This window comes from Tetrao urogallus (assembly GCF_951394365.1).
Source record: "Tetrao urogallus genome assembly, chromosome: 26".
Taxonomy (NCBI): Eukaryota; Metazoa; Chordata; class Aves; order Galliformes; family Phasianidae; genus Tetrao; species Tetrao urogallus.
In genome coordinates this window covers 4,049,715-4,061,971 of record NC_136839.1, presented here as the reverse complement: position 1 = coordinate 4,061,971, position 12,257 = coordinate 4,049,715, and the positions used below count along the sequence as shown (strand labels likewise).

The window sequence follows — 12,257 nt, the reverse complement described above, 5'->3', positions numbered from 1 at the left end:
CTACACCACCTCCTTGTGCTCCTGCTTGGACTCCTTGATCACCTGGAAGCAGAGGGAGAAGGACTGTCAGCCCACTCAGGTCTGTCTGAACATGCTTGGGGACGGGACCCGTGCACATGACACAGTGTCTCCCCTTGGGGATGGAGGGGATGAAGACTTCCCACCTCTCCATCTCTCGTCTCCACCGTTTTGACCACAATGCTCCTCTTCAAATGAGCTTCTGACACAGACTTAGTGTCCAGGCTGGTCTCTAGGGAACATGGGGAGGTTTAGGTTAGACATTAGGAGGACGTTTTTCACACAGAAGGTGGTGAGGCACTGGAACAGGTTGCCCAAGGAGGCTGTGGATGCCCCATCCCTGCAGGCATTCAAGGCCAGGCTGGATGTGGCTCTGGGCAGCCTGGGCTGCTGGTTGGTGACCTGCACGCAGCAGGGGGTTGGAACCAGATGAGCATTGTGGCCCTTTTCAACACAGGCCATTCTGTGATTCTATGGATGGGACAGGGTGGTGACCCAGCGCTCCCAGTATGGCCACTCATGCACCTTGAAGGGGTGCAAAAGGAATTAGTTGGGCTGAAAAATCCCAATCTGTTGGAGCGAACACTATTGGCCTTGGGAGAAATGTCGGCACTGGGTTGCAGTTGGGGACCTTGTGGTTGGGACTGGACTGTGACCTTGGGGTGAAGGTAGCACTGAGGACACGGCTGGCCCTGAGGATGTGTCTGGCTTTGGTATGTGGCTGGCCTTGGGGACACGGTTGGCACTGGGGATATGGCTGGCCTCATCGATGGTGTTGGCCTTGGTGACGTGGCTTTGAGTTGTGGTTGGCCTTAGGGACAACCCTGGGGGAAGATTGGGCACTTGGTTATGGTTGACACTGGGGATAAGGGTAGCACTGGGGACATGGTTGGTGTTGGCTACATGTAACACTAGGAATACAATTAGCCTCATCAGTGGAGTTGGCCTTGGAGCCACGGTTGGCCTCAGCAACAGGATTGACCCTGGGGGAATGGTTGGCACTGGGGACGCGGCCTCGGAGGTGCAGTTGGCCTTAGGGATGTGACCACGGCGTATCATCCCCTCCACCCTGGGACTCTGCGGGGGACTCTTGGGGCACAGAGAGCTGGCAGCCCATCCTACCCCCATCCTGTGCACAGCTGCAGCCTCACCTCGGATCTGCAGGTTGGAGAAGCTCTGCACAGGGACGGTGATCCTGCGGGAGCAACGGGAGCGTCGGGGAGAGCATCGGGTCCCCTCTGCCCCACGGGTGAGGCAGGAGGGCTGCAGGGCGCTCCCCAGACCCAGCAGCACCAAAAGGACCCAGGGATGGTTCGGGGCAGGGAGGGCCGTCACCTGCTCTCCTCGCCCTCCAGCAGCTTGCGGTACGTGGCGATCTCGATGTCGAGGGCCAGCTTGACGTTGAGCAGGTCCTGGTATTCCTGCAGGTGCCGCGCCATCTCCTCCTTGAGGCTGCGGATGTCCTCCTCCAGCCGTCCCACCGTGTCCTGGTAGGCGGACGTCTCCAGTGCGTAGCGCTCCTCCAGCTCCCGCAGCTGCCTCTCCAGGGACTCGTTCTGGTGACCACCGTGGGACGTGATGCCCTCGATGCCACCTCCTTGGGCACCCGTGGTGCCACGACCCGGGGATACGTCCCACCTCATGCCCTACGGTTGGCACCTACCGAGCCCCGCAGAGCCTCCAGGTCGCAGGTGAGGGCCTGGAGCTGCCGCCGGTACTCGTTGGCCTCATGCTTGGCTGCACGTAGGGCCTCTGCATGCCGGGCAGCTGCATCTGTCAGGTCTGCAAACTGGAAGGGACACACCGTAGGGTCAGCCCTCCTGTGCCATTGCCCCATAGAGCCACCCAGCCACAGGAGAAGCCAACCCAACCCATGGAGATGATATATGGGGACAGGGTGCCACCTGCACCTTGGACTTGTACCACTCCTCAGTCTCCTGCATGTTGCTGGCAGCCATGGCCTCGTACTGCGTGCGGATATCGCGCAGTGCTGCCGTCAGGTCTGGCTTGCTGGCATCCACCTCCACGTGCACCCGGTGCTGGGCCAGCTGCTCCTGCAGCTCCCGCAGCTCCTGCAGGGAACCGGGGTCAGCGAGGTGATGGATCCCCCCTGGAGCCCCGCACCGCAGCGACGTTACCTCCTCATGCACCTTCTGGAGGAAGGCCACCTCATCCTGCAGGGACCCTACGCGACGCTCCAGGTCAAGGCGAGCCAGGGCAGCAGCATCAACGTCCTGCCACCGTGTGACATGGAGGGATCAGCACCAGGGTGGGCACGGGGGTCTGCCCATCCCTCCATCGCATCTCCTGTCATCCCATCCCAGCCCTGTCCTGGGAGCCCCAGAGAGGGGAGCTGATGCCCACTCCCCATCTCATCCCCTGCCCTCACCTGCCGGTACGCAGCCAGGGTGCTCTCAGCTTCCAGCCGCAGGGTGACCTCCTGCTGCAGCCTTCAATGGAGCAGGGACATGTTGTTACTCATGAGACACAGTCACTTGTTACTCATGGTGGCCACTTACAGCTCAGACCGCCCTAGAGCAGCCCCACTGCACTTATACCACCCCAGTAGCCATTTCCTAGTTCTGGTGGTCACCTCGGACCCCATCACTACCTTGGTCATCGTCCCGGTGACCCCCTTAGTGCTGCTGGACACCCTGATACTTGTTCCAGTAGACACCTTTGTGCCTGGGACCACTATGATCACGGTGGCTACATTGGTCCTCATCACCATCCTGGTCCTCATCCTGGTTGTGGCAGCCACTCTGATCCCCAGTACCACCTACATCTCCATTGTCACCCTGCTCCCCATCACCAACCATGGTCCTGGTGGCCACTTTGGTCCCCAGCATCACCTTGCTGCCCGTTGCCACTCCGGCGCCCATCGCTCTGCCCATCTCCAGGCCGATCCCCATCCCGGTCCCCATTATCCCCCCGGTCACAGTGGCTACCTTTAGTCCCCACCACCACCACCACCTAAATCCTCATCACCACCCTGGTCCCCACCACCACGTCGGTCCCCACCCTGGTCCTGGCGGCCACCTCAGTCCCCCCCCCCCCCCCCCCCGTTGCAAGACCCCCCCATACTTTTCCCGCAGACTCCCCAGCTCCTCAGCCAGGCCGTCCCTCTGCACCTCCGCGCGCGCCTTGGCGGTGCCCAGCAGCTCCACGCGGCGCCGCAGCTCCCGCAGCTCCTCCTGGTACACATCGGCCAGACGGGACGGCTCCTGCTCCCGCGCCTTGTTCAGCTCCAGCACCAGCACCTTGTTGCGCTGCTCCAGCAGCCGCACCTTCTCGATGTAACTGGCGAAGCGGTCGTTCAGCTCCATCATCTCCACCTTCTCGTTGGTGCGGATCTCCCGGAACTCCGAGTTGAGGACGTTGACCGACGAGAAATCCACCCTGCCCGACGTGCGGGGCGCGGGCAGAGCGCCGCGGGAACGGAGCCGCTCCGAGGGACTCCACGCAGAGCCGCTGGGGCCGAAGCGGCGGCCGTAGGACAACCGGCGGCTCTCCATGGCGGAGGTGGGCGCGACGTGCGCCGCGATGGGATTTTATGGCCTCGGCGTTGGCCGGAGGCCGTGCAGCACAAAGCCGGGCTTTGTGGCGCCCAGCGGGGGCGGCCGAGTGCTGGCAGCGCCCGCAGAGAGCGGGGTAAAACGCGGGGCAGAGCAGGACGCGGCGCGAGTGCGGTGCTGTGGGGCGCTGCGGGTCCTGGGTGCGACGCCGTGGGGCGCGATGAGGTGCACCCCAGGAGGCCTGGCAGCGCAGGGAGGCTGCTAATTAAGGCCAGCTTTAATTGGGCAGCCAAAATGTCCCGAGCCCGTTCCAGCCCAGCGGTGCCAGAACTGCCTGAAAGGGCTCAGTGTACACAGAGCAGCAATGAGACCTCTGTGCAGCACCGGGAAATGAGGGTGGGGGCAACGGGCACGGGGCCACCGCTGGCCCTGATGGGGTCCGGGCACGGGGACACGGCGGTGATGTGCCAGGATCGGCACAGCGGGGCCGTGGATGGGGGACAAAGCCCGTGGGTGACAGCTAGGTGGCAGCCGGCAGCTGGGAAAACTCAACCGGGATGGGGACAACGCCGGGCCCCAGCGGACGCCAGCCCAGAGCGACGGGGAGGGACGCCAGGGGCCCCTTTACGCCCCCTCTCCATTCCCAGCTCTGCATCAGGCATCCTGCTCCAGCCCCCGGTTTGGTTCGACAGCCACAAAAGCACCTCCCCTGTGTGCTGAGGGCCCAAGCGGGGCAGGGACAGCTCTGCTGCTGCACTCGGTGGCAGCCCTTTGGGATCCCCCTCCTCTCCCCTCCCCAAATCCACGTGGAGGGATGGGGCAGAGGGTGCCCCCACTGTGATCCCCCCAGGATTTATTTTCTCCCCGCTCCCACGCATTGGGATCAAAGCAGAGAGCTGTCACTGCGGGGACACAGAGCCAGCCCCCCCCTCCTTAATGAGGCAAACGAATACAGAAGCTTTAATTAGAAGCTTCCAGCCTGAGAGAAGACAGAGGGGAGAGCTAAGTAGGGCAGAGAGCAGTGACCCCAGTCCCTATGGGGAGCGGTGCATGGGACAACGGGGCCAGAACATACCAGGGGCTGCGGGGTGAAGGCAGCCATGCAGCTTTTGGGACCTCAGTGCAAAGCCATCACCTCTGCTGGTGGCCCCAAGGACCCCCAGAGACCCTGCAGCAGAGGAAGAAATACTCTGAAGCCCCAAAGAGACAATGGGAACCCAGCCCTGCTGGGAGCCCAGCACCGCTCTGAGGCTGAACGGGGGAGAAACAGCCCCACCTCTCCCCTCATTCCTTTGGGTTGAAGCTGTAAGATTTATTAAAAGCGCGTGGCAGTGCTTAGCATCGCCCATCTGTCAGCATTCGACACCCCGAGAGGGGCTGAGAGGGAACAGCAGCGATCCATCTGCTACAGAATAGTGGGGCTGTGCAGGGGGAGGGAGCAGGAGGGAGCAGGGACAGCAGCCAGGGGACAGCGGGGCAACGTTTGGGGTGGTGGCCCTTCTACCTTCCTGGGTGTGAGGAACAGGTGTGGCAGCTGCATTTGGGGCCATGTGAGGGGTCCTGGATGTCAGGGACATCAGCAGAGTGGCTTCACGACCTTTGAGGTGGGGGCTGTGGGGCACCATCACGTGCTGCCAGCTCTCTGGGGCCACCCTGCCCCTTCCAGATGAGCCTGGGGGGAGGATGCTCTGAGGGAGAAACAAGAGAAAGGGATGAAGGAGATGAAGAGGCAAAACCTACAAAACCCTCAGCCAGCCCCATCCTTACAGCCATCCCTAGACCCCCACCACCCCTCCCAAGGATGCGGCCACAGGAAGGAGGCAGCAAACCCAAAAAACAGGTCCCACCATCCCCAGACACACCAACACACCGACACCAGGTATTTTGCCCCAGGTGTGAAGGCGTCAGGGATGGGGCACCACGCAGAGGAATGCCTGTGGGACTCACCTGGGATGCTCTGGGGCTGCGCCGGCCGCCGGCTGCTGCTCGAGGTGATGCGGCTCTGGATCCCACCCAGCGAACGGGAAGCAGCGCTGTGAAAGGAAAGGGGACACGTGGGGATGGCCCCAGGCTGACAGCAGGCAAAAAGGGGATCCCAGCCCCACAGAAGAGCGCCCACAGCAGCAAACGGCTGCCATCTCACCTCACTGCTCGCCTTCGCTTCTGCGCAGACCCTTTGGAGACGGAGGACAGCTTTGGGATGGAGGAACCCTTCATGGAGAACACTGGGATGGAGGCTCTGCAGGGAGGAAGAAGGGTCAGAGGGTCCAGCCCTGGGCCCAGAAGGAAAAGGAGGAGCAGGTTCTTTGGGATGCTGTTTGTATCTAAGTGATACAGCACTGACCTGGGCACAGAGGGGCCCTCCTGCTTCTTTAGGGCACACAGGGCATTCTCCCAGCCGGGGAACTGGGGCAGGCTGACGGCTCCCAGCTTGGCATCATCCTCAGAGAGGCTGTAAGTCACATTGAGGTCGCACACAGTCGGGGTGCAGCAGTTCTGGGCTGCCGATGTCATCAGGGGCACACGCCTTTTGGTGACAGTCAGAGGGCAGATTTTGGGGGTGCAGCACGGCGGCAGCTGGGGGGATCGGGGCTCTTTAGGGCACGGGGTGCTTGGGCTCTGCGGCGCCTCCACTTCCCCCCCGGTGCTCAGTGAGGAGGATTTCCGCTGGCGCTTCGCCCGCATGTTGAGGCTGTGTGGTGTTTCCAATCTGGAAGCGTTGCTCATCTCGGATCTCCTCCTCTTCTTCACTGCCAGTTTGGGGCTGGAGAGCGGAGTGAGCTGCTGCAGGCGGCGTAGAGCAGCCCTCGTCATGGGGCCACCGGGCTCAGGGCTGAGCGTCGGGGCTGACGCTAAAGGAAAAGCAACACACGCAGTCGGCACCATCTGCAGCATTCTTGTACATCTCCAGCCCTCAGCATTGCCCCCAAGGCTGTCATTTCCCAGCAGGTATCACCAAACCACGCTCACATCGAACCCAGAGGGACAGAGCCACCGCAAATCCCCAAATCCTAAAAGCACCGCAGTGGTTCCAAGGGAAACGTGCTACTGCAGGGCTCAGCCTGTCCCTGGAAAACAGAGCCTGCAGAGCCTTCAGCCTCGATGCTGGGTTCATTTGTGACATTGGGGGCAAGGAGGTAGAGCTACAGACTGAGCAAACCATTAAATGAGACCAGAAAAGAAAGGAATCAGAGCTGCTGGTTACTCACCATCACAGCCCCGCTGTGTCCTCAGGGCTGGAGGAGCCCCGCTGGTGTCTGTGGGTTCAGGGCTCACAGCTGCCTCCTGCTGCACCAAGAGCTGCAGCTCCTCAAATTCGGAGACCATGTCAGGAGTGAGGAGGTTGGCAGCCTTCAGGAGGGAGTACTGCTTCTGGACAACACTCAGAACGGTGGCTACGAGCCTGGGACAGAGGGGAGGACAGTGTCAGATAAATGGGTCTGGGCAGCCCCTCTGCTTCCAAAGCATCGGTCAGCTTGGGCCACCTGAGCAGGAGGGGGCGCACAGAGGAGGGACTCACGTGTCTGTGTGGCTGTGGGACAAACATTGTGGAAGGTGGTTCGGTTTCTTCATTCCCAGCTGGAGATCTGCCTGCTGGGTGGGGCTGCGGGGGGGCATTTCCTCTGGGACCTGGAGCAACATCCCAAAGCGATCACTTATCTGACCCAAACGGAGCTGAGTCTCATCCTCCAAACTCCTTTATCTAAAAGCTGAAGGGTTTTGCTAGCAAAAAGGAGCTCACACTAAGCCAGCACCCCAGGACTGAGCTCCTGTCCTCTGTGCCATGTGGGCATTTGATCCCCAGCCCTCCCACTCCTTCTCTCACCTCCTCCTCTCCTTCCAGCTGAGCATCCTGCCCAGCTCCCAGCTTCTGCTGCTCCCCACCACTCTCCCTGCAAGCAGTCGTGACTGAGCAGCTCTTTGGGACAGCTTCTTCCATCCTACGGAAACAAGGAGAGAGAAAGAAATCCATTGGGAAAACAGCCACATTTGGGTTGGATCAATAAGGACGATGTTTGGGATTCCAAGCCCAGCTTCCTTTAGGGCTCACCCCAGCTCTGCCTCTCCTCCCCACTGGCCCCACAACCTCACCTGGGAGAAGGCAGCAGTGCTGGTATTTGCTTTCCTGCATCCTGGGCAGCATCCTCATAGGCACGGAGCTTGGCTCGGAGATCTGCCACCTGTAGAGAAGGATCACCTGCACCACAGCTGTTTCAGCAGCCCCACAGAGCCCAGAGCTCTGCCAGCAGGCAGCACTGTGACACGACTGGCAGAGGAGCTCAGAGGTGCACACATCAATCAAAGCACAGGTAAAAGACAGAGCACCTCACCTCTGTTTTCAGCTGCTCACAGATTGTGGCATATTTACTGATGTGGCAGTCAAGGCTGAGCACGTTGCTCTTCAGCTGCAGAGACAGGGATGGGCAAGAGGTCAAAAGAGCAACAGGGCTGAGCTCAGATCCCTCCCAGTGCTGGAGCAGAGGCTGCAGATGGCACGAGCAACGCACGGGGACCTGCTGTCCCTGCCACCAGTCCTGCTGGGATGAGGAGCTTCGGCACAGACTGTGCATTCAGTGTCCTCAGCATCAATTGGCCAGATGACACAACCCAACAGACCACCCAACCTGGAGCACAGAGGCACCCACTGACCCTCCCCGCACACCGGGGCAGGCTGTGAAACCCAACTCCTTCCCACCAGCTCCCAAACCCTCAGCAGAAGATGAGCTCCTCACCGACAGCTTGATCTCCTTGGCCCTGTTGGCGTACTTGAGAGTGTTGTAGGTGTCCTCGTAGGCCAGGGAGGAGGGGCTGACAGCAGCAATCATGATGGTGCGGCAGTTGCCACCAATGGAGTCCTTCAGCAGGCGCGTCAGCTTGCTGTCCCGGTACGGGATGTGGGTTTTCTTGCTCTGCACCGAGAGAGGGGCTGCTCAGCTTTTGGGCCCTGGCACTCGGCAGGGCACGACAGGACAGCACTACCTTTGCATCAGCCAACGCATTGATGACGTTGATGAGGGCCAGCAGCGAGCGGTTGATGTTTGCGCCCTCCCGGAGACGCTCTCCTTTGGTGTTGGCGACAGAGGCTCGCTCAGAGCCTGCCAGGTCAATCAGGCTCATCTTGGCAACCCGCAGGTCCTGAGCAAGGCCGACAACACGGTCCTGCTGCTTCACGTAGATCTGCAAGCGCAGAGACTGGTGAGGCCACAACGCAACGAGGATGGACAAACCCAGCGCTGGGGGAATCGCCCAGGCATCGTCTCACAGTGCCTGGGAGCACCGGGAGCACCCAGGCTGCGTTCCCAGAGCTGAGCCCAATTCCCGTGTCGTATCCCAGTCCTACACCCTCAGCGGCCCACGCCTGGCTCACCAGCAGGCAGAGCTAGCAGCAGGGAGGGCACAATTCCAGCGCTGCTAACGGCTGTGCAGCAGGCAGGAGTCCAGCGCCCAGCAATGCACCCGGCTGGGAAGGCATCCAGACACCTGGACTCCCCCTGCTCACAGCCACCAGGTTCACACAGAAATTGCAGGCAGAGCCCTCAGTCTCCCCACGCAGCCGTGACAGCCCTGCTAATTCAGGGAAGGGCCTGGCTGGAATTGAAATCGAGTGGCTGGTTTGTGGGGAAGAGCACCGACACAGTGAGGACAAAGAGAGCAGGGATCCCGGCTCTGTGCTGAGGGGGACAATGGGACAGATAAGCCCTGGAGATCCCAAAGCCACAGGTGGAGCCCTGGGCAGCCCAAGCTGATGTGGGGCACCCAGACCACAGCAGCAGAGAGGCTGGGGGCCTTGGGGGTCCCTTCCAACCCAACTTGTTGTGATTCCGCAGTTCTAAGATCTTCAAGGCTCTTTTCAGGCCAACCATGCTGTGGTTTTATGGTTCAGCCCTCACCTGGAAGACCGCATGAGAGCGGGAGGAGGTGGCGTTGGCGTCCGTGGGGTGCTGGGTCCGGTTTTTGTTGCCATTGGCCAACATGTCCAGGAGCTGCTCTGCTGATTTGGGCTGGAATCGAGCAGAGGGGTGGATATCAGCAGGCTGGGTGCCCCGCGTAGCCGCCACAACAACCCAACGTTAAAAAATGACAACTGGGATGTAAGGCACCCCGCTGCCCTGCAGCGTTCCCTTCAGCTCAGGGTCACATTTGCTGCTAGGACAGCATTGCACTGAGCCTGCGCACAGCCCTTACACCCACCTGGTGGAAGGAGAGCCCCTGGACCATGACTCCTTTCTCTGGATCCTCCCGGATGGCCAAAGGGCCCTTGGGTTCCAGCAGGTCGTGGATCTGCTCGTTGTACACCTGGAGCAGGGAACAGGCGGCCCGTTACCCCAGCATCGAGCAGCTCTGCGCACGAGGGTCACAATCTGATCCGATGAGTCCTTCCCACCCCAATCCCTGCAAGTCGCTGCCCAGGCGTGACACAGAGCGGCTGACAGTGCTCTAAATGCAGAGGACAGCTCTCGAGGGCTTTACTTGCAAGTCACTGCGCTGCCGCTCCTCCTGCACAGCCCTTTCAGATTGCTATGCAGACTGCAGGCGCCGCGGCGGCTCGGTGAGGCAGAAAAACTTCCCATTCTCTGCATGGGAGGAACCAGCAGCACCAGTTCCCCACCAATTTGGTGAGCCCAAATCCAGCTGGGACAGCAGGCGTCCCCAGCATACTGCAGCGCTAAGGGGTCAGCAGCAGCCCCAAAACACACGGGGAACACGCATACCTCCTGGTAGGAGACGAGCACCTCGCAGCTCTTCTCGTCCCTCCTGGCCTCAATCCTCCTGTACAGCTCCGCCATGGTGAGGTACATAATGCCCGGGCTCTGCTCTGAGCCCAGCATGGTGTAGGTTTTCCCCGCTCCCGTCGCACCGTAGGCAAACACTGCGAGGAGGGAGAGGGGTGTTTGAAACTGTCAGCAGCGTGATGGCCCTGCAGCAGACGCTGCAGCAGAGCGGGTCACTCGCAGCCGTCGCAGAGCGGTTCAATAGTTAATTACCCTCAGCACTGTCTGCACAATTCCCCCAGTGCAATTTCTCTCTCGTTTCAGCTGTCAGCATCTCTAATTTAGCGGATAAAGACAGGACGAGTCCCCACGCCGTCACCCATTCAGACGCTTCAAGGCCACACTCGAGCCACCCTACAAGCTGAGCACCCCCAGGTCTCCATCTCCAGACCTTGCAATTCATCCACATTCCCCAACCCTTCAGCCCCCTCTCCGAAGCATTAGCATCGGAACAGGACACTAATCTAGAGAACCTTAGCCTTTCTCCCCATTAGCAAGGCTTTGGGAATATCTCATTTGAGGATCTGGGAGTTATTTCACACAGGCAGAGACAGGAGATGCTGCCAGGTGGGCACGGTGACAGAGCCAGGAATAGCATCGTGCAGCCCCAGCGCCCAGCTCGGCGCCGTGCAGCTCATTATGCCACGCTGCTGACAGCCTGCAAGCAGCACGAGGATCTGCAGCGCAGGGTGAGGAGTGTTCAGACCTGGTCTGTGTGCACTGCAGGGCTGGGAGATGCACAAGGAGCACAGCAGCTCCCAGAGATCACAGCACACGTCCGTCTCACCCGGCCTCCTGCTCAACAGCTCTCAGTATTTTCTCACTGCTTCCCCTGTGCCAGGGACACCCCGCCTCGACCACACCTGCAACCCCCAGCTCAATGCTGACGGCAGTTTAGCACCACCTGCTCCTGTGCTGCTGTTTTATGACCCATTCCCTCTCTCATCTTCTTCGGGTTTTCCACCATGCTGCCACAAATCAAGGACTGAGATGGCAGCAGACACAGACACCCCTTCCCACCCTGGGGACATCCCTCGCAGCACAAAGGCCACATCCTGGCTCTGCTGAGGGTGTGTGGGACAGCCCCCCCCGGGCCGTACCGGAGCAGTTGTAGCCATTGAGGACTCCATCCAACACCTCCCTCGTCGTGTGCTGGAACACCTCCTCCTGCGTGGCCCTCTCCCCGAAAACACGATCGAAGACGAACTTGAGGTCCTTGCCGCGGTGTTTGGGGCCGCGGGCGGGCAGCGCGGTGCCGGGGGGTCCGCCGGGCTCCTCGGGGTCGAAGACGAGGATGTGCTGATCCACGACGTGCAGCACGGGCCGCGCGGCCCCGTCCCGTTCGCTGGGGACGGCCGGCCGCACCCGCACCATTACGGCCACGGCGCCGTCCTCGGGCGGGGCGCCCATCGCCATGGGGACGGCGGGCTCGGCGGGACGCGGCCTGGGATCCGCGCACAGCGGGGTGAGGGGCGCAGGTGAGCCTCGGGGCACAGCCTGAAGGGGGGCCGCCGACCCGCACTCCGCAGCGCCGACACCCGCTGTCCCTACAGCTCCCCGCCGCCCACCCCTCCGCCCGCGCCGCCCCCTGTAAGGCCCCGCCCGCCCCTACGGCCCCCCTTAGAGCCTAGAGGGCGCGGCGTGGACCCCACGGGCTCTGCAGCACCCTACGGTCCCTCCCTGCTGTCTGTGCCGACACCCCGAGGCCCCGCAGCCCTTCAGATCCCACAGCACCGCTCCGGGCCGTGCCGACCCCGCGGCCTAACAGCCTTCGTTTGCGACCCGAGGCCCACGGCCCCCAGCAGGCCCCAAACCCCCGCTCGGATCCCGGCTGTTTCCCCTCAGCCCCACAACGCCCCCCCCCCCTCACCCGCCACTTCCGGCCCTCCGCGTTCAAATCTCCCGGCAGCCCCTCCCGCCTTTCTGATTGGCCGTTCGCTCCGTTACCTCC

At 61.5% G+C, this 12,257-nt stretch overlaps 2 protein-coding genes across 2 annotated transcripts; both read right to left on the bottom strand.

The window, feature by feature from the left end:
* GFAP (glial fibrillary acidic protein) lies at positions 1–3,533 on the bottom strand (the record flags this gene model as incomplete). The annotated part of the gene is made up of 9 exons (XM_079547162.1): positions 1–42; positions 165–250; positions 1,170–1,213; positions 1,354–1,574; positions 1,682–1,807; positions 1,929–2,090; positions 2,157–2,252; positions 2,408–2,468; positions 3,103–3,533. The coding sequence occupies 9 exons, from the start codon at positions 3,531–3,533 to the stop codon at positions 1–3; spliced, it is 1,269 nt and encodes a 422-aa protein (XP_079403288.1).
* A 1,590-nt stretch (positions 3,534–5,123) lies between these two features.
* KIF18B (kinesin family member 18B) lies at positions 5,124–11,722 on the bottom strand (the record flags this gene model as incomplete). The annotated part of the gene is made up of 15 exons (XM_079547211.1): positions 5,124–5,221; positions 5,481–5,566; positions 5,677–5,772; positions 5,878–6,385; positions 6,743–6,936; positions 7,054–7,163; positions 7,360–7,474; positions 7,626–7,714; positions 7,865–7,939; positions 8,267–8,443; positions 8,514–8,711; positions 9,425–9,535; positions 9,726–9,830; positions 10,247–10,404; positions 11,407–11,722. The coding sequence occupies 15 exons, from the start codon at positions 11,720–11,722 to the stop codon at positions 5,124–5,126; spliced, it is 2,436 nt and encodes an 811-aa protein (XP_079403337.1).
* Positions 11,723–12,257: the final 535 nt, after the last annotated feature.